The 19,096-nt window shown below is 38.0% G+C and overlaps 1 protein-coding gene across 7 annotated transcripts in view; it reads right to left on the reverse strand.

The window, feature by feature from the left end:
- Window positions 1-19,096, reverse strand: part of LOC106671242 (myb protein) — a 70,119-nt gene that overhangs the window by 21,213 nt on the left and 29,810 nt on the right. For 4 of the 7 annotated variants that reach the window (XM_024227651.1, XM_024227647.1, XM_024227652.1 and 1 more), the window contains exons 1-2: window positions 13,069-13,176; window positions 11,248-11,637 (exon numbers count right to left, since the gene is read on the reverse strand). The exons of 1 other annotated variant lie outside the window; for it this stretch is intronic. In XM_024227651.1, coding sequence (XP_024083419.1) covers window positions 11,248-11,327 — 80 coding nt within the window. In that variant the 5' untranslated portion in view covers window positions 11,328-11,637; window positions 13,069-13,176. Of the gene's footprint in view, window positions 1-11,247; window positions 11,638-13,068; window positions 13,178-19,096 lie in introns of those variants that run through there. 2 more of the 7 variants (XM_024227649.1, XM_024227648.1) reach the window with 2 other exon arrangements.

Here is a 19,096-nt window from a genome sequence, read left to right on the forward strand (position 1 = left end):
AAATGTTTTAGTTCATTTTATATTTTCTTATTTGCTAAATCGCTTCAGTGAGAATACCTTAATTATTTATTTTAAGACCGCACCCATAATGAAAGTTCCGTTTTCGAGATTTCTTTTTGAAGACTGCGTGGAGGGAAAATCGCGGCGTTTCCGCCTTTTTCCTGAAATGAGGGAAGAACATGTCATGACTGGGAAGGGTTTGCCACAATTTCCCTATTATTTTATCGGGTACAGTAAAATTTATTTTAGTTCTCACTAGAACTTTTGCAATGGTTTATATTTAGATCTGGCTTTATATCTTTGCATCTCTGGAGTTGTTGGTACTTTCGAAAGCCGCCTATTTTTTGCATGCAAAAGTATGTCAGAAAGATTTTCTACTAGGAAAGATTGTAAGCTAGGATGAAAAACCGTTTTTCCATCGAATTGTGAGATTTCAACCCTGCGGTGTACAGTAACTGTAATTTGGCCGTCGCCATGGTTGGTGTTAGTTCCCACTGTGCCTGTCAGACGCTTTTCGGCTTCCTGCCATCTTCAGTGGAATGTTAAAATAATCCACTTAAGTATCAAATAAAAAAGTAAGTTGTTTGATTTTTCCATGTTGTCTGCGATGTGATTGAACATGAAATTTGGTAGTAATCGATCATTTTGGTCTGCCTGTCCTCGCTGTGTCTTGTCAGACGCGTTTGGGTTTCTCGCCATCTTCACTAGTAGATTTAACTAATTCACTAAATTACCAAATAAAAAAGATGTTAGCCTGCAACCTTCGCACCAACAGAGGACATGTTCTGCTCTCTCTTTTTATTTCTGGCAATATCTGCACAGGCTCGTTTCTGCCACTCCGGATCTATATATTTAGTTCGGTTTCTGCAGTGTCAGTTATAGTTTCAGTTATAAGTCCAACTTTTAACTATTGGCAGAGTCCTAAAGCAATACCAAACGAATCTGGACTTTACTACCACCTCTGGCTGTCCGAGTACTATTCTTCTGTACTGTACTTAACTGCCCTTTCTGTAAGGCGTGGAGCATTGTTGAGGGTTTCTTGGAGTAGTTTGATGTTCTTTGTACCTGTGTTTTATGTTTTTCCTGTCTTTCTGATGTATCTGTTTCCACGTTCGCATGTTATGGTGTATAGTCCTTCTATTTTTGCCAATTTATTGTCTTACGAATTATCCGATTGTATTTGTGGCTTTTAGTGCTGTTTTAATGCTTCATTTGTTAAATATATACTACGTTTTTCCGTGTAGTTCATTTAGTGTCTTTTTTCGTGTGTGTGCTGTTTTGTTGAGAGTTTTTGTGCTGTGTCCTTGTGCGCTATGGTTTTTATTGTTTCTAGTTCGATTTCTTCTCGTTTGGCAGTGATACTGTTCTTTGTCTGTCATGCGGCGTTATGAAAGAACCCGAGAGTCAACACTGAAGATGGCGAAATGCCGAAACGCGTCTTCAGACTGAACAGCTCGGATGTGCAGACCAAACTACTATTGAATTTACTTAACGGTCTATCCGATATCCCAGAAAATGGCTTTCACGGAAATGATGAAATAAAGCGGGCAATAAAACAAGTACCCGGAAGTAAAATGAAATCCCTTATTTGATTTTTTTTTCTGTTTCAAGATTGGTTCGAACACTGCAAATAAGTCCTGTCGTACAGAAGGGCAACGTCCAAGGTTGGTTGTCTCGGGCTAAGGGTCAGATCCACTTTACAATACTTTTTTCAAAATTATTCGCAAAGAAAGGACCAAGATGCCACCGCGAACGTGGAAAACTACGCACCAAGCAGTGTCATATTTTCTTGGTCAATGTCTTTTAAGATCTAGAATAATAAAAGTTTGCTTAGGGCTATGTTTATTGTGCGATTTTTTCCAGAAGTCTATAGGATGAGCCAAATAGTTTCTTATCATCCTGGTCCGTCACTTTCATTGTTTTATATTTTTGGCCGACCTGTTGATTCATATTCAGCGGTAAGGAATAGTAACGGACAAACCCACTATTGGGGATGCCGACAGACCAAAACAGCGCGGATATTCTGAACAAAGGTATGCAATTTTTTAAAAGGCAGTAAATATTTTAGATGGATCTGGTCAATAATGAGATCTTTCGAAGAAACCGTAGGATCGGGGTCAGAGGATAGTACAGCTGTGTTGCAGCAAAGGATGCAAGTAAGGTGGTAGTTTGGGGAATATCTGCAGTATAAATGATATTCAGAAGGTCACTGCTCTGCGGTACTCTCGCGGCCAGAGCTGGTACCAGTACTTGGAGTAGTCTGATCCTTGTCGGGAAAGAAGCAAGAATTAAGTAGAGGGTTTTGGAAGGTACGCTTTAATTTGCACGACATACCCTTGTGCCACTCGCGGTCAAACACGTGTGCCACATCAAGAAATGCTCCAATACAATATTCTTTATGCTCATGGGAGGAGGATATACGGTCGAACAACGCGAAACACTTGCTGGACTGTGGAATGGTGGGAGCAAAGTCAAACTGATGATCTGGGAGAAAGTCAGAGCTGTTTAATTTTAGGTACAGTTCATATTCAGAGGGTTTTTCAAATACTTTTGACATGATGGGATAAGTAAACTAGTAGTACGATATGATGACGCTTCTTGAACTGGTTTGCCAAGTTTCAGCCAAGAAGAGGATGACGTTCCAATAAAATTTCCAGAGTAAGGGAAAATAAGTAGTGCAGAATATACAATTGTAGAGGAATGAGAGGATTATCATAGCTTTTTGAGGGCGTAGTTGGAAAATTTGGGACGTAATTATATAATAACATTCAAATGTTAAATAAGAAACAAAATTCTTAAAATAACACACACACAATTGTAACTACGCAAATTCGGAAAAAATTAGATCCTCTCCCTGAAAGAAGAAATGGGACTGATTTACTCTTTATCTACAGTCTTTCAAACAACTAACGATCTATCAAAACTTCTGTAATATCTGGTTGATACGCAGCCTGTCAGTATATAACTTAATACATAAACCTAGTCAATAAGCACCCTGCCCATATAGATCTTAATATGTGTATTTGGTCAATACGCTACCTGTCGGTATATACCTTAATACATGGATCTGGACAATAGGCTACCTGTCAGTATATACTTTAGTGACTAGGAGTTTTTTGGTGCGTAGTGTTGAGACGATGTATCGAGGCCGGAATCGAGTGTGTGTGCCTGTTGGTAGAGAGAGAAAGAGAGCAGTTGGCTGATGTCCGGGGACGTGAGTCGGCTGACTTCATCGGTTGAAGGGACTGTAGTGCAGCAGTTGACCGTGTGCAGAGGTTTGCCTGTAGCCGAGTCGGCTATACTGAGAAGGCGAGTTCAAGGTTAACCCTTGCCATCGTCATAGGTGCTTCATTAGTGATAAGTGAGAACTCATCGGGTTGACGAGTCTGATGTCGTTGTCGATTAATGAGAGCTCGTCGGGTAGACGAGTATGAAAATATGGTGACTCGTCGTCGGGTTGACGAGTCTGAAACCAGTGGGGCAGTGTCCCTGCTTATATACGCACTGGCTCTGCTCTGATTCGCTGCAGAGTGGAGGGCGAGACCATTCCATAACTGATAGTAGTGGCACCTAACGAGTACCGCGGTAACCGTAGGTTCCCACTGCAATACCTTGATATATGAACCTGGTCAATAGGCTACCTGTCCGTATAGATCTTAATAGATGAATCTAGTCAATCGGCTAGCAGGCTGCATATACCTTAATAGATGGACCTGGTCAATAGCTAACTCTGCGTTAAAAATTGTAATAGGAGGTTTCGTATAGTGAGATTTCGTCTTGATGGCTGGGGGGGGGTGACCTCTTGTTCGGTCCTAGTTGCCTATAATCACTACTGTTTCGCTCATAGGAACCATATCGGTTTCTCGTCATTTTCAGCCCATTTGTTAAGGCCGAAAAGAAACCCGTACGACCGGCAAAATAACACATAGGCCAAACACCAAAGCGTCTGACAGACCAAACAGCAGTGACACGCTAACCAATGTTCGTAAACGACTAAACATTAAATAAAGATAACTCTTATCCTAGAACGTATTGTTTTCCCCCGTTTTATGATGTTGGTGTGGAGCAAATTCGTTAGTCATTGTCATCTGAACATTCTAAAAATAAAAAAAAGGAATAACAAATCCACATGAAAATCGAATACGAGACAGCGACTTCTCATGAAGGAACAAGTCAAACGACTTTATTTATGAAGAATAAAAGGGGTAAGTGTTACGTAATGAGAACTTTCAGGAATGTTTTTCACTGATTTGACTACACTACAGTCATCGCAAGAGCGAGGGGGGTGGATGTGCAGACAAAAGGGCCCTCGCTTATTAGAAGGAAGGGGATGGGAATGGATGGGAAGGGCTCCGGCTGGGGGTTCGACTCCAATGGTCAGGGCTCCACCCTCGTTTCCTCAAAGGGAAGTGAGTTAAAACGAAACCGTCTGTCGTCGTCACGGTCTTTTCTTTCTCCTGGCCATTTAAGAGGAAGCACTAACAACATGTCCATAACGATCTCGCCTACAGATATAAAAAACACACGCTAAGGGCCCTTTGCACAAACTTGGTTTAACTCAGTTCAATAATGAGTACTGCTTTGTTGTTTCTTTTTGTACTAAATTTGAACAAAAAAGTTATAATTTGAGAACTCGCCTCAAACCTGATAGTAAAACATATTTCTTTTCTATTATAGATAGATTTAATAGGTGCTCAAATGGTTGAATTTTTCCAAATAAATGTACATGAACTTCTGATGACGAACTGGTTCGTTTAATATTATGAACGAGAGACCACTGAACCCAGCTTACACCGTAATTGGTGAACGCTTTCTATGAAGTTGGTTCAAACTATGAACGAGGTTTCAGTGATTCCAGCTTAATCCGTAAACTTGGTTCAAATTATGAACGAGACTACTGAACCCAGCTTAAACGTGACTGGTGCAACGTTCCTTTCTATGAACAATCCAGAACCCTGCTTAAACCGTGATTGGTGCGATGTGCTTCTCTCTGAACTCAGTTCAAATCATGAACGAGGTTCCAGTGAAACCAGCTTAAGCCTTGCACTTGGTTCAAATTATGAACGAGACCACTGAACCCAGCTTAAACCGTGACTGGTGCGATGTGCTTCTCTCTGAACTCAGTTCAAATCATGAACGAGGTTCCAGTGAATCCAGCTTAAGCCTTGCACTTGGTTCAAATTATGAACGAGACCACTGAACCCAGCTTAAACATGATTGGTGCAACGTTCCTTTCTATGAACAATCCAGAACCCTGCTTAAACCGTGATTGGTGCGATGTGCTTCTCTCTGAACTCAGTTCAAATCAAGAACGAGGTTCCAGTGAACCCAGCTTAAGCCTTGATCTTGGTTCAAATTATGAACGAGGTTCCAGTGATTCCAGCTTAAGCCTTAAACTTGGTGCAAATTATGAACGAGACTTCTGAACCCAGAACCCAGCTTAAACATGATTGGTCAACTTCATAGAAAGGAGCGTTGCACCAAATAAATGTACATGAACTTCTGATGACGAACTGGTTCGTTTAATATTATGAACGAGACCACTGAACCCAGCTTACACCGTAATTGGTGAACGCTTTCTATGAAGTTGATTCAAATTACGAACGAGGTTCCAGTGATCCCAGCTTAAGCCTTAAACTTGGTTCAAATTATGAACGAGACTATTGAACCCAGAACCCAGCTTAAACGTGATTGGTGCAACGCTCCTTTCTATGAAGTTGGTTGAAATCATGTACGAGGTTCGAGTGAACCCAGGTTAAAGCTTGATTGGTGCAACGGGCCGTCCTCCAAACGAGGTGTCGTCTACGACCTTTCCTCCCTTCTAGAATTTGTTTTGGCTTCTCTTAGAACTCCTCATATAACAACTTTTCTTTACTGAATCTTTTCAATTAAATTTGCACAAAATTCTCCTCTTGATGGAATAATGAACATGGCCATGAATAAATTCCCTATTATTGTCTGAAATGCACGTAGAACTGCATTTCAAGCGTAAAGAAATTATAATTCACCCAATCTCAAACGGAAAGTAGAAAATATAAACGACACTTCCATAATCTTTCTTGAAAAAGCGGAGAAAATTTCTGAATTAATTACGTCCGACGGAAGTGTGGTCCGGGTCCGTTGCGTTTCCTACAATTAGACAGACCATAGGAACTCTTGTACTTTACCTAGCCATATTAAACTTACAAGTCATCAGACCGATGCAATAATTTAAAGCATACAGAAAGAAAGAAACAATAAATAAAAAGAACACAAGTTTTACAACCTTGAACTGGGAGATATAAAAATAAGATTAGAAGAAAAAATTGTATATATAAAAATGTCAGCGTGCACAGGTATACAAAGGACAAATTAAAAAATTAAAGCTGGATTTAAGAAACTGAAAATAAGCCGGGGAATAAGGCATGAGAAGGTACGAGGTAACGGGGTTTTGCAATTTATTTAGGGATGAACCGCTAAACAAGTCGCCGGTTGTCGAAAGAGACAATTTTAAAATTGCAATTGATTCTTTCACAAACCCTGGTAGCTGAGAAAAACGATTTTATATTCTCTCTTTCTCTTTCTTTCTTTCATTGTTTTATTCTCTCTAAAAGCACAGCGGCTCTTCTCTTACCCTCGCGGCTGAGAGAAGCTGTTTTATTCTCTCAAAAGGCTCGTGGCTGATAAGCAATTTTCTTCTCCCTCTCTCTCTCTCTCTCTCGCCCTCTTTCTATTTATTTCTCTTTTCCTCATCCTCGCGACTGAGATAAGCTGTTTTATTCTCTCTAAAGGCTCGTGGCTGATAAGCAATTTTCTTCTCCTTCTCTCTCTCTCTTCTTCTCTCCTGCGCCTGAGAGAATGAATGATTTTCTTTCTCAAACCTTCGAGATTGAAAGAAGCCATTTTATATTCTTTCTCAAACATTCTATGAGATTGAGAGAAGCAATTTTATATTTTCTCTCTCTCTCCTTCTCTCTCTCTCTCCTTCTCTCTCTCTCTCTCCTTCTCTCTCTCTCTCTCTCTCTCTCTCTCTCTCTCTCTCTCTCTCTCTCCCTTTCTTTCTTTCTCTTTCTCTCAGCCGCGAGGAATTAGGAGGGCTACAAGCAATTTTATTCTCTCTTCAATACATCGCATCAAATGTTGTACTATTAGAGATAAATAGTCGTTTACGGAAAAAGACGTCACCGCCCCGTTTTAGATTCTTATAGGGAACCTCTAAATTATAACAGCAGCTTTGCCATTTCCAAGCTTTTTGTTTTTAGATTTATCGCCGTTTCACCGGTTAAAACAGTCGGAGTATTTGATCACGTCCTTCTATTTCCAATTATAAAGGGCGGCAGAAATTTTTTCAATTTGGCCCAAAGTTAAAAAAAAATTCCATCGTTTTGACAGAAAGTAAAGCATAAGGGACAGAAGATAAAATAACTGACTTTTGAAACTTGTTAATTCATTTTGACATATAATTGTATTTATGGTAAACACAATGGTTTTGTACTAGTTGCGAGTGAATCGACCTTTGGGCAGATCTTTTTCTCATTCACAGTAGCATCACATGAGATAGCGCATAAATTATTCAATCGGCTAGCGTTGCACTGACATTGCACAAATGTTTTATCAGAAGAGTTGCTCTTTGACAATTGTTTATGACACTTATGTCGACATAGAAGAAAAATTAATTTCAATAGGGACACCTAAGAAAGTTTTTACGCCATTTTACACACAGCCACATAAGTTTGTTTACAATGGATTATACGAGGTTAAATTTAAAAAAATAAAATCAAATTAGTTAAACGTTTCTTAATCAATCTACTTAAAAGCTGGTAAAAAGGGTAAATAAAAATTTAGTAGTTTTTTTGCAGTACTATTTTAAATATTAATTTAAGGAATATCTTTATTTAATGAAATAATCGTAGAATGTATGGTATTGAATTTTTGCTGGAAAAAATGGAAAATGATCATAAACAAAACGCTATCGACCACCTAAATACACTGAGAGGCAAAAAGTAGCCACCATTCTTTTTTTTAGTAAATATGTACGTGCAATCGTCCTAATTTTTGTTTCTTGTTGTTTACTGCATATTTTTAAAGAAAAATGTAAGATTTATCTAAGTAAAAAAATTAAAATGACTACAACAATTTCACCAAAAATGTTGCTATGGAAACAACGAAGAAAATATTCAATTCAGTACGGAGTATTTCCTCCTCTTGCTTTGAACGCTGCTTGCATTAACGTGGCATCGATTTTATGAAGTTTGAAGTTGTGCTGTGGATTATTTTCATACAAAGGTGGTTCGATGTGGTTTAAGTCGGGACTACACGCCACTCCAAACACTGAATCTATCATTCTTACAATTAAAACCAATCAAATAACGAACAACTTATTCCGATAATACATCTTCAATTTATCGTGCAGCTTTTAGGGAACCCTCGACGAAGATCAAATTTGTGCGGCCTTCCATAGAAATGCCTGCCCAAACCATAAGAGCACGACTTAAGAGCTTCTCAGGAGTGAAAACGTTCCGGGGATACATCGCTCCCCTGTTCTTATACAAACCGTCTCTCAGCAGTGAGAAGACCTCAAAGAAAACTTGACTGATCCGAAAACAAGATTTTAGACCAATTTTGCTCAGACCAATTGATGTGATTTCTTGCGAAACTTATGAAACTTATATATGTGCCTTGTCAGAAGTTCAGTGGAAGGAGTTCTCGCATGTCATCCAGTTTCTGAAAATCTTCCTCTTACAGCGAAATTTAAATAAACATATCTAACTTGTTGAAGTCATTGCTTGATCTCAAGAGTGGTAGGATGCCGATTACGGAGTACATTCGAAACAATACAACGATGGTCGTGACCTGATCCATGCCTCCTTAATAATCTCCAGTATCTTGGTAGCGATGGAAAATCCTTCGGACAGTGGTTCTGGGAATGTTAAGCACCCTGGCCACATAAGCTTGGCTTCTTCCATCTTCCAACATTGCTATCGATCCAGCCGAATCTTTATCACTTAAAATCATCGTTCAAACAAACTTTAAACTGAAAAGTTTTACAAAAAAATCAACAAAGAGATTGAATACTCAAAGATTTATTTACAAAATTCTATAGTATTTACTCTACCTAGGATTGTCTAAGAGATAATTAAAACTATATTTATTAAGGGTGGCATTTTTTTGCCTCTCTATGTACATTAAATATATAGTTTGTATGTACACATTTTTATGTATACTAAGCAGTACTTAATCAATCTGCATGTTACATGTGTTTTTTTTAAATTTGATATTGACGTGATTATTTTTATTTTACCACTTCCTCTTCATCACCCCTCAAACTTTTCCATCCTTCTGAAGTAAAGTACCACATTCATATATCTGATATAATTAGGTCAATCATACTTCTAAACCTTAAAAGTTTTCCTAACCACAATATGTAATGCCATCCTACGAGAACCACTGCTATCCTCTGTTATATATGGATATCCGTCGTTATTCTTATTGCCAGAGCTCACAATCCTCCTACAGGCCCATCAGTCTTCTTCCCGCAATGTCTAAAATCCTTTTAAAGCTATTAATCCCCATCCTAGATTCTCATAAAACAATTTCCTATCACCAAGTTGGCTCAATTTTACGTCAACAACAAAGAGAAACCGACTTAAATTCAAGTCACAAACTTACGACTTGACCTAGACAGCAGACTTGGAACCCCACAAGACTTGGACAACTACGACGACTTACTTCTAGGACCGAGATCTGTCTTGACCGTCAACACTAAACTAACTTTATACAAGATCTTACGACCATTTTGGACATACATAGTGGAACTGCCGACATCTAATGCATTCAATACTTTCAATTAAAAGTCCCCAAGCAAATCGTCAAAGTACTTCAATAACCTCACTATGCACAACTACCTCAGCATTCCTTTGTCGACGACCTGATCCGTTCCTGATTCCAAAAGTTTCATACCAAACTCTCGATCCATCCTAACCTATTGCCCTAAACGACGATGGCCTCGACCTCCTTGCCCCTCAATCCCTCACACTGAGGGCCATCACTGACTGGTTCCCATAGCTTGTATCCTCCGGGTGCAGCGCTGGCATTAGTGCTAGTGCTGTGACCGTGTGAAAAACACTGTGATCACATTTGTAATACGTACCAATTATATATGTATAGGCAACTAATAAATAATGTAAAAAGTTTTATTTTATTATTTGAATTTTACTTTTTAAGTATTGAGAATTATTTTTAATTTTACACGATACTAGTGACATGTAAGTCCCCGAGTCTGGAGACATTGCAAATGCCACAAAATCTTCCATTTCAAAAGGAGCATAGTAAATAAAAGAGTAACGCGTTTATGGTAGTATTTAAAGTGTGTGGTGATTGAAAAAAAAGTATTTAAAGTGTTTATCCTGGAGTTTACCACAGTTTAAAACATTTGTTGCAACAAAAGCGAGAAAATTGAGGTTACTTTTAAATGCAAGTTCAGGTGAAGTAAATGTATAAAGCTTAGAAGATTCGTAGTAGAGTATACATAATTGGTTATATTTTATACTACCAACATGAGTAAGTTTTGTTTAATTATTACCATGTTTAATGACAGACGTTTACAATGGCTTGAAAAACGTACACATCGGTTCATAATAGTTCAAAAAAAGTTTGATATGTACCCAAATATAAAATTACATTTCATCAGAATTTCAATTTCAACAACAGTGAAATGTTTTAGGTATACTGTTGTTGTCGAGTTCAATAGTAGAAAATGTTTCTAATTACGGCCCCCCCGTATTGCTTGAAATGATTGTTTCCTGCGATCGGGACCTTTGCCAGGGCTCAAGAAAGTGGCGTTGTAATGAAGAGGACACCATATGGGAGGCAGGTGTGGTGGCACAACATCTGCCGGCAACACCCGACAACTCTCACAGCGCGAAAAACCATTGTGAAAATGCTAGACAATCTAATAGATAACATGGGGCTGGTTTGTTTTGAAGGCTGAACACACGGTATTTGAAGTCTAAGCCGTTTCGAAGAAGTTAATCATCCTCTTTTTGTAAACTAGAGCAAATTTAGTTCCTCTCGATTTTTAAGGACACTCGAATGAATGAAAGACCTAGCATCATTGTGAGGTTTTTTAGCAGGTCAAATTTTGGAAGGTACCGTGCCAACTGATACCGTGTCAATTCTGAGGTGATACCGTCAAAACATGTTCAATTTCTTTTTTGGTATTAATAGAAGCTCCTGGACTTACGATGAAAAATAATAGTGATGACTTACTTTTCTGCAAGCAACTCCCAGTTAATAGACGTGTTATCCACAAAGCGGTCAAAAGCCATCAGGCCTGCTTCATCTTGCATTGAGGGACTGAATTCGACTGGCTGGCTCACTGCTCGCGTGGAGGGAAATAACTAAAGAACTGGAGGCAGGTGTTGTTAGGTCGGGGGGACGGCAAAGCCCCCAGGTAGGTACACCCTATCTACAATTCCTCCCTACCCTTCAGACCTCTTTTTGTAGTGTATTTCATTTTTTAAGCCTATAAACTTTCTGACGGGTCTCTTTCTCTTTGGCGCACCCTATCTCCCACTTCCCCTTGAGTCGGCCTTCCAACCCCTACAGACTTTCCAATTACACAGAGTTCCGCTAATCCCTCCGGTTTCAGCTGCTTACCTGGAAAATAAAGCAAAACCAATAAATTAGTCTACCATTTAAAAGGGGGGTTTAAATATCGTGTGTGTGTGTGTGTGTGTGTGTGTGTGTGTGTGTGTGTGTGTGTGTGTGTGTGTGTGTGTGCGTGTGTGTGCGTGTGTGTGCGCGCGTGTGTGTGTATGTTCGCTTCGCGTCTTATAATTCAAACTGCGGATGATTTACATCACCAATGTTAAGAAAAAAGTGGTCAATTATCAACTACGATTCATCAAGTAGTTGAATAAATGATGGTTTAACTTAAAATGTTTTTACAGCTGTTATCCGCATAAATTACACAATACCTACCACCGAGGATGTCGAAAAACCAAAACAGTTCTGACAGAAAAAAGAGCGAGGATAGACGGACCAAAATGATGAAATTGAAAGACTAAATTTTCATAGCCGATGCATATGACGAACATAAATTTTACCTACAGACCAAACATAAATTTTCTGTGATGTTTAAAACAAAAACCGTGTGATCAAATTCAAGGAATTCCAAGGCAGCGAAATAAATTAATTATATTTCATTTTTTGAATTTCAACTTTGTCTTGTCACCAGTCTAATCATCAAATAGTTGAAGAGATATTTTCACTTAAAAAGTTTTTACAGGTCTCATCCTCATAAATTACACAAGACCTACCACCGAAGATGTCGAGAAACTGAAACACGTCTGGCAGAAAAAAAAAGAGCGAGGATAGGCGGACCAAGATTCATAGCCAATGCACTATGCCGAACATAAATTTTACCAAAATTTTATTTACAGACCAAACATAAATTTTTTTTTAAGTTTAAAAAAGAAACTGTGAGATCAAATTCAAGGAATTCCAAGGCTGCAAAATAAATTAATTATATTTCATTTTTTTTCCAATTTCAACTTTGCCGTGTCAGCAGTCGATTCATGAAATAGTTGAAGGGATGTTTTAACTTAAAAAGTTTTTACAGCTCTCATCCTCTTAAATTACACAAGACCGACCACTGAAGATGTCTAGAAACCGAAACACGCCTGACGGAAGACGTATTATAAATTCACGATTTCTAAGGACTGTAAATACATTAATTCTATTTAATGTTTATTAATACCCTCTTGAAGAGCTCTTGAAGTTTATCAAGCTAAGCATCCCTCAGGCCCAACGTAACCTTCATTCCATTTATTATTTGTTTTATTAATCATGTCGAAAAAGAGAAGATTGTTTTTTATGAAATTCTCGTCATATTAAGATATCGCTGGAAAGGAACTTGAACATTGGAGAATGGAATCTGATCTTGTAAAGGAAGAAGCCTCTGTATTGGATACTGATTATGTTCCAAAACAATCAGAAGAAACAAATAAAGCACAAGTGTGTTGTTTAGTCATCAGTCATTAAAATAACATAGTCATTAACATAACATTACAATTTATCTCAACTTACAACCAAGCGCAAGGTACTTTGTATCGGTTTTATTACGACTGGTACGAGAATGAAAACCTTAGTGAAATACAATGATTTCGTAGAAGCAACATAAAAGAAGCCGCCTTCAATGTATACTGCATGCCGCACTCTTGCATCCACTTTTTAAAAGTAAACATCAAAATATTCTCGACATTCAGTGTCAACAAACAAATTTAATCCAATATAAGAGAACGTAAAAGAAAGTCGATTCCGTGAGAAAAGTAAAGTCCAAAGTCCTGTCAATCTCCAAAGAATTCAATCCTATACATGGTGACTGGCGATAAGTGTCGAAAATTTCAAAAAAAAATTATATATATTGGATATATATGATTTCTTTTTTTTATTGTTCGATTCAATCAGTTTGCTTTATGTTGTCATCTGGCAACATCCTCAGGTTGGTGATTTATAATATGTCTTTGTTTCCTAATGAACATCTTGCTGATATGCATTTCATTTATGGTTATGGAACGAAATGACGAAAAGGTGGTCATTTCGTTCCAAACTTTGAACCCTGGTAAAATGGTAAGGGCAACAACCCTTCCCGACGGAAGGTATCCCAAACTCTCCATTGTGAAACTCTAAGGTCTATACATAACGCAAATATACTGATTTGACAATTAACAGAATGCAAAATTTCCTTATCTACATCAATTCACTGATTGTCTTCCCTCGTTCTTTGGGGTGAAACCATTTTCCCTCAGCCTCTGATGAAGTATTGGAAGATGCGATCTGCTAGATCGTCTCGATGTGGAAAACCAGCTAGGTATTCTCTCCCTGCAGCAGTAGCATTACCGTTGCAGTATGAAATGCATATCAGCAAGTTGTTCATTGGGAAACAAAGACATAATTTAAATCACTAACCTGAGGATGTTGTCAGCCGATAACATGAAGCAAACTGACATGAAAATCAACAGACAACGGATTTCCTAGAAAAATTGAGCGTGCCACCCTTCATCGGCACCAGTTTTCTTAAAAAAAACACAAAATTTTTGGGCCTTCCATTAGCGCAATCCATAAAGCTTGGTATACCGCTGGAAGCCAATTGAATGGAGAACTTCTGAGGGATTTAGCAAAAAGCTCCAGGAGTTTGTAGTTATTAACAGTTACCAATCCAATATTTTCCAAAAATCCAAATTTCAACATTTTTGTTTTTTCTGAATTTTTCGTGCAGATTTTTTCCTCAATGCTGCAATGTAAATAGGTTTCCTTACAGCACATTTAACGTTCTTTCAGGAGGCACAAACCAGATTTTTCTACAGTCAGAATTTCTGAAAATTATAATTATACCCAATTTAGTGGACCTAAGTCGAAAAAAAACCCTGAAATTACTTCTTTACCATTGAGATTTGGACAGGGGTTTATAGGAAGTTTTTTGTATTCTATATGGTGAATAGAAACACTTTCTGAAATTTTCGACACTTATCGCCATTCACCCTGTATATCCTAATCAAGGGAAATTACTCACAAAAATTCATTTTGAAAACAATATAATTTTTATGTTAAATTTCTTTCTCGAACTTTTCCAACATGTGTGAAACGCCTAGAGGTGCACACCCGGTGTCCAAACGGTACCGGCTTATTTTAATTGGCCTCGGACACATCGGAAGGATCTTGATAGGAAACATGTTTTTAAAGTCAGCTGTTTGACTTATTACGAAGCCTGGGTAGAAGCAAATGGACAATAGTTGAGCCCGTCCTGAAAGTACAGTTAACATTGAAAGTAACCCCTAGAAAGGAGGAGGCGTTTTTGTAATTTTGCCTGGTGCCCTACGTTCTGGCAATATAAGGCTCAAAAAAGGTGGGTGGCCACCCTCAACTCAATGAGCGTTGTACAAAGAAGTTAACAAGTACAGTTATAAAATATTAGAAATAAGACACATAAAGAATCTTCATTCTTTTTAACTTACTAATTAGAACAGGGTGACTTAACATTACCAGCACAACTATCCGAAGGGTCGTTCTATCGCTATCAATAGAATACTTACTACTACCTTGGATACTCAAGAAGACTGGTCTCCGGTAACGTGCTGACCTGAACTGAATGGAACAATTGTCTGGGAGCAGTGAACTCATCAAGAAAGGAACACAAGGCAATAAAAAATGTAAATAACCTTTTAAAAAATTGACTACTAAAAACTCTTGTTATGAATAACAAATTTCATACAGTATACAACAATGAATTTTAATTGCTGACTATTTTACCTCTGGGTAAGGTTAAAGGTAAGGGTATCCTCGCGACCGATATTGGTTTGTGCAATCTCCATTACTATCGAGAGCTTTTCATTAAGCTTAAGACTTTTTAACAAATCCCGAAGTTTTGTTTAGGGTGTTAGTATCCTTCAGGCATTGGCTTTTCAGCTTAAAAGTAGAAATCTCTGAATAGGACAGACAAGACATATGCCTCTGGCGTGTGCTGAGTCCAATCCTACTATCATATTAGTCCTAACACGTCTTAGCGTTAATAGTTTTGCCTTTATTGCTTTGGTCCTTTAATGAACTGCTCAGGCTTGTTTCTGCTCCTCCGAGACTATACGTATTCCTCGCAGTCTGCTGTGTCCAGTCCTACTATCAAATTAGTCCTAACACGTCTTAGGTTTAATAGTTTTGCCTTTATTTTCTGCTTTGGTCCTTTAATAAACTGCTCAGGCTTGTTTCTGCTGCTCCGAGACTATACGTATGCCTCGCAGTCTGCTGTGTCCAGTCCTACTATCAAATTAGTCCTAACACGTCTTAGGTTTAATAGTTTTGCCTTTATTTTCTGCTTTGGTCCTTTAATGAACTACAAAGGGTTGTTTTGGCTGATCCCAAACCTTTGTTAAGGTTTGTGTGTATCCTTCAGGCCTTGGCCTTTCAGCCCAGTAATAGCAATCTTTAAATAAACCAGACTGGACATATGCCTCGGTGGTCTGCTGCTTCTATTCCTACTATCATACTAGTCCTAACACGTCTTAGATTTAATTCTGCCTTTAGTTAAGCGCATATTTCAGCCCTGCACATCAGACTGATTGAAATCAGTACTTATTCTTAACCCATTGTCTTATGGATCTACGTTTTTGGCAAGGGTGGCTAAGGGTTCGAGGCGTAGGTGTCCTCATCGAACTTTCCTTGGCTAGTTTATCGCCCAGTTCGTTGCCCTTCTGAGTGTCCTACCACTAGTGGACACGTACCGCATTTTAAGGCACCAACCAATTCTAAAGGGGTTGAGGCTGAGATTTTTGAAGCAAGCCATGATGTAATTTTTTTATAGGTTTGATATTAATAAAACGATGATTAACTTTATATAGATGAATCAACTCGACATACGTTTGGAGTTTCTTTTTTCGACGACTAAATGTCTAAAAGTCCATTATGTTAAAAAACATAATAATTTTATGAAATAGACCAATACTTAATCGAAGTCCGAACCGCGTTCCACATACCTTTAACGACAATTACTACGGGCCCTTGCAACCTATTCTGGAACTGAGGTCATAGTTTACCTATTTTTCACCCCTCGGGTACCTGGGATTGGAAAAAGTCATCCCTAAAATTGAAAATCCATCCTTTACTGAGATTTCAACATCGGAAACAAAAATGCTTGATTTGAACTTGAATACTGACATCGTACATACTGATTTTTAAAAAATAATTCTGTACCTCTCATTAAGCAATTTTTAATCAGCATATTTTATATCCATCTTTAATTAAACTTCCGTTTGCTACCGACTCGAGGAAAGTGATGCAATACATTAATTAACAATTGGAATAAATAAATAAATAAAGGCTGCATATGGAAGGTTGAGGTATGTGACACAGAGGAGTACATAGTCAGGAGGATACCCTTCATCGCGTATAAGTATTGATTCGATTTATTTTCAGCAGGCTATTGAAAACTAATTTACAGATGGAAATGTCCGTCCAGATGGAAAAAATCAACATCCGTCGCCATTATTTAACGCCAAGGACGTCTGCAATTTAAATAATAACCATTCCATCATTGTCATCCATCGAAACAACAGATAATGAAAGCTTGCTGTCTCCTCTCGGATCAACAAATGCGCTATTTGATCATTGGAAATGATTAAACGTGAGAGGCATTTTGTACCAGAATCAAGCAGCACAGACGAGTAATTTTTATCGAACATTTTTGGATGATATATATTGCAATTATTTTATATAGATCGATCTCATATATAATACGCTAAGCTATTTGAACAACAAAAATTAACCTTGGTTGGGTACCAGGGCATACACGACAGAGGGGCAACGAGTATGCTGATAAATTGGCCGAGGAAAGTTCCATAAAGCCAGCTTTCAACCCTGAGACCTTTTGCGGCATACCAAATTACCAAAAACTTAGATCCATACATCAAACAATGGGCTCAGAATACGTCCTCGGTTCATTAAAAAGTTCATTAAAGTTAATTAAAAGTTCATTAATCGCAGAACTTAGGATTAAACCAAGGACGTGTTAGGATTTGAATGATAAAGAGACTATTTACGGGACACTGCTGACTTGGGAGGCATGTCTCGGCGTAGCAGAAACAAGCCGGTGCACATTAGAGGAAACAGTGAAAAATATCCCCAGTTGCAAGAGATTCATCTGGAGAAGGGAAAAGTCAAAGCATGAAGAATAACAAAGCTTTGAATCTGGTAAAAAAAGCCTTGAGCTTAACGAAGAGGCCTACGCAACAATTGCTGTTTCTTGACAATAGACCAATATTGGTCGCGGATCGCAAGGCCGTGAAGTGGCCTGTTAAGTCGAGTTATAGCTTTGTCGGTCAAATTAATTTCTTTAATTTGTTGCAGTCGTGAGTAGCATCAAAAATGAGGTAGTTTAGGTGTTTTTCTAAACTCTTTCGTTTTTTTTGTTGCCGACGTTAGGACCTTTATATGGGTTATATTCAGGGCCTGGGTAAAATACAACACATATGTTGATTGAAAAAAAAAATGCAATTTAAGATGTAAATATAAATTTTGAACCAAGTATTTCACACACATATAAAGTGATTGCCAGTATGACACCTCAAGAATAGCACCACACTTTATATGAGTAAGAAATATTTCGTTCATAATTTATATTTACGTTTTTTCATTCAAATTTTATATTTATAATTACGTAGGAATGTTGGCAAAAAATTAAAAAGGCGTTCTTCTAAACTACCTCCTTCTTGACCGCTCCTCACGACTTCAACAAATTATGAAACAACAGGTTACTAAGATTTTTAATTTTAAATTAATCTTTTTTCATTTTCCTTCCAATCGTGAAATCGAGTTAAAGCTTTTTCAGTCAATTTTACACTTTTAAACTGCAAATTAACCTTTTTTAATTTTCATTTTAACTTATTCTTTTTCTGTAAGGTTTTGGTTGAAATGAAAAAGCTAGTGCCACGAGCGGGATTCGAACCCACTATCTTTGGCGAAATACGCCGCTGCTCTACCACTTGAGCTATCGTGACTTCGAGTTAAAGCTTTTTCAGTCAATTTTACACTTTTAAACTGCAAATTAACCTTTTTTAATTTTCATTTTAACTTATTCCTTTTCTGTAAGGTTTTGGTTGAAATGAAAAAGCTAGTGCCACGAGCGGGATTCGAACCCACTATCTTTGGCGAAATACGCCGCTGCTCTACCACTTGAGCTATCGTGACTTCCATCCATTCGGACACCAACTCCCATCTCAACCTTTCGAATTTTCCCTCTTTTTGCCATTTTTCGAATGCCGTGTAATCAGGATTCGATTCTCGGCGACATATGAAGTGGTCACGGGGAGCTGTTAGTGAAGCTGTTTTAGTTATTAAAACCATTATATTTAGTGGTTTATTCACCAAATTACTTCTGTTAATTACTTAATCTTTTTATGTAAGGTTTTGGTTGAAATGAAAAAGCTAGTGTCACAAGCGGAATTCGAACTCACGAACTCAAGTGGTTAGAGCAGCGGCGTATTTAGCGACGAATCCACGACCTTCGGCTATTTGGTGAATAAACCACTAAATATAATGGATTTCTGTTTTACTTTAAAGTCGAGTA

Source organism: Cimex lectularius, unplaced genomic scaffold, assembly GCF_000648675.2.
Source record: "Cimex lectularius strain Harlan isolate CLEC.00 unplaced genomic scaffold, Clec_2.1 scaffold160, whole genome shotgun sequence".
Taxonomy (NCBI): Eukaryota; Metazoa; Arthropoda; class Insecta; order Hemiptera; family Cimicidae; genus Cimex; species Cimex lectularius.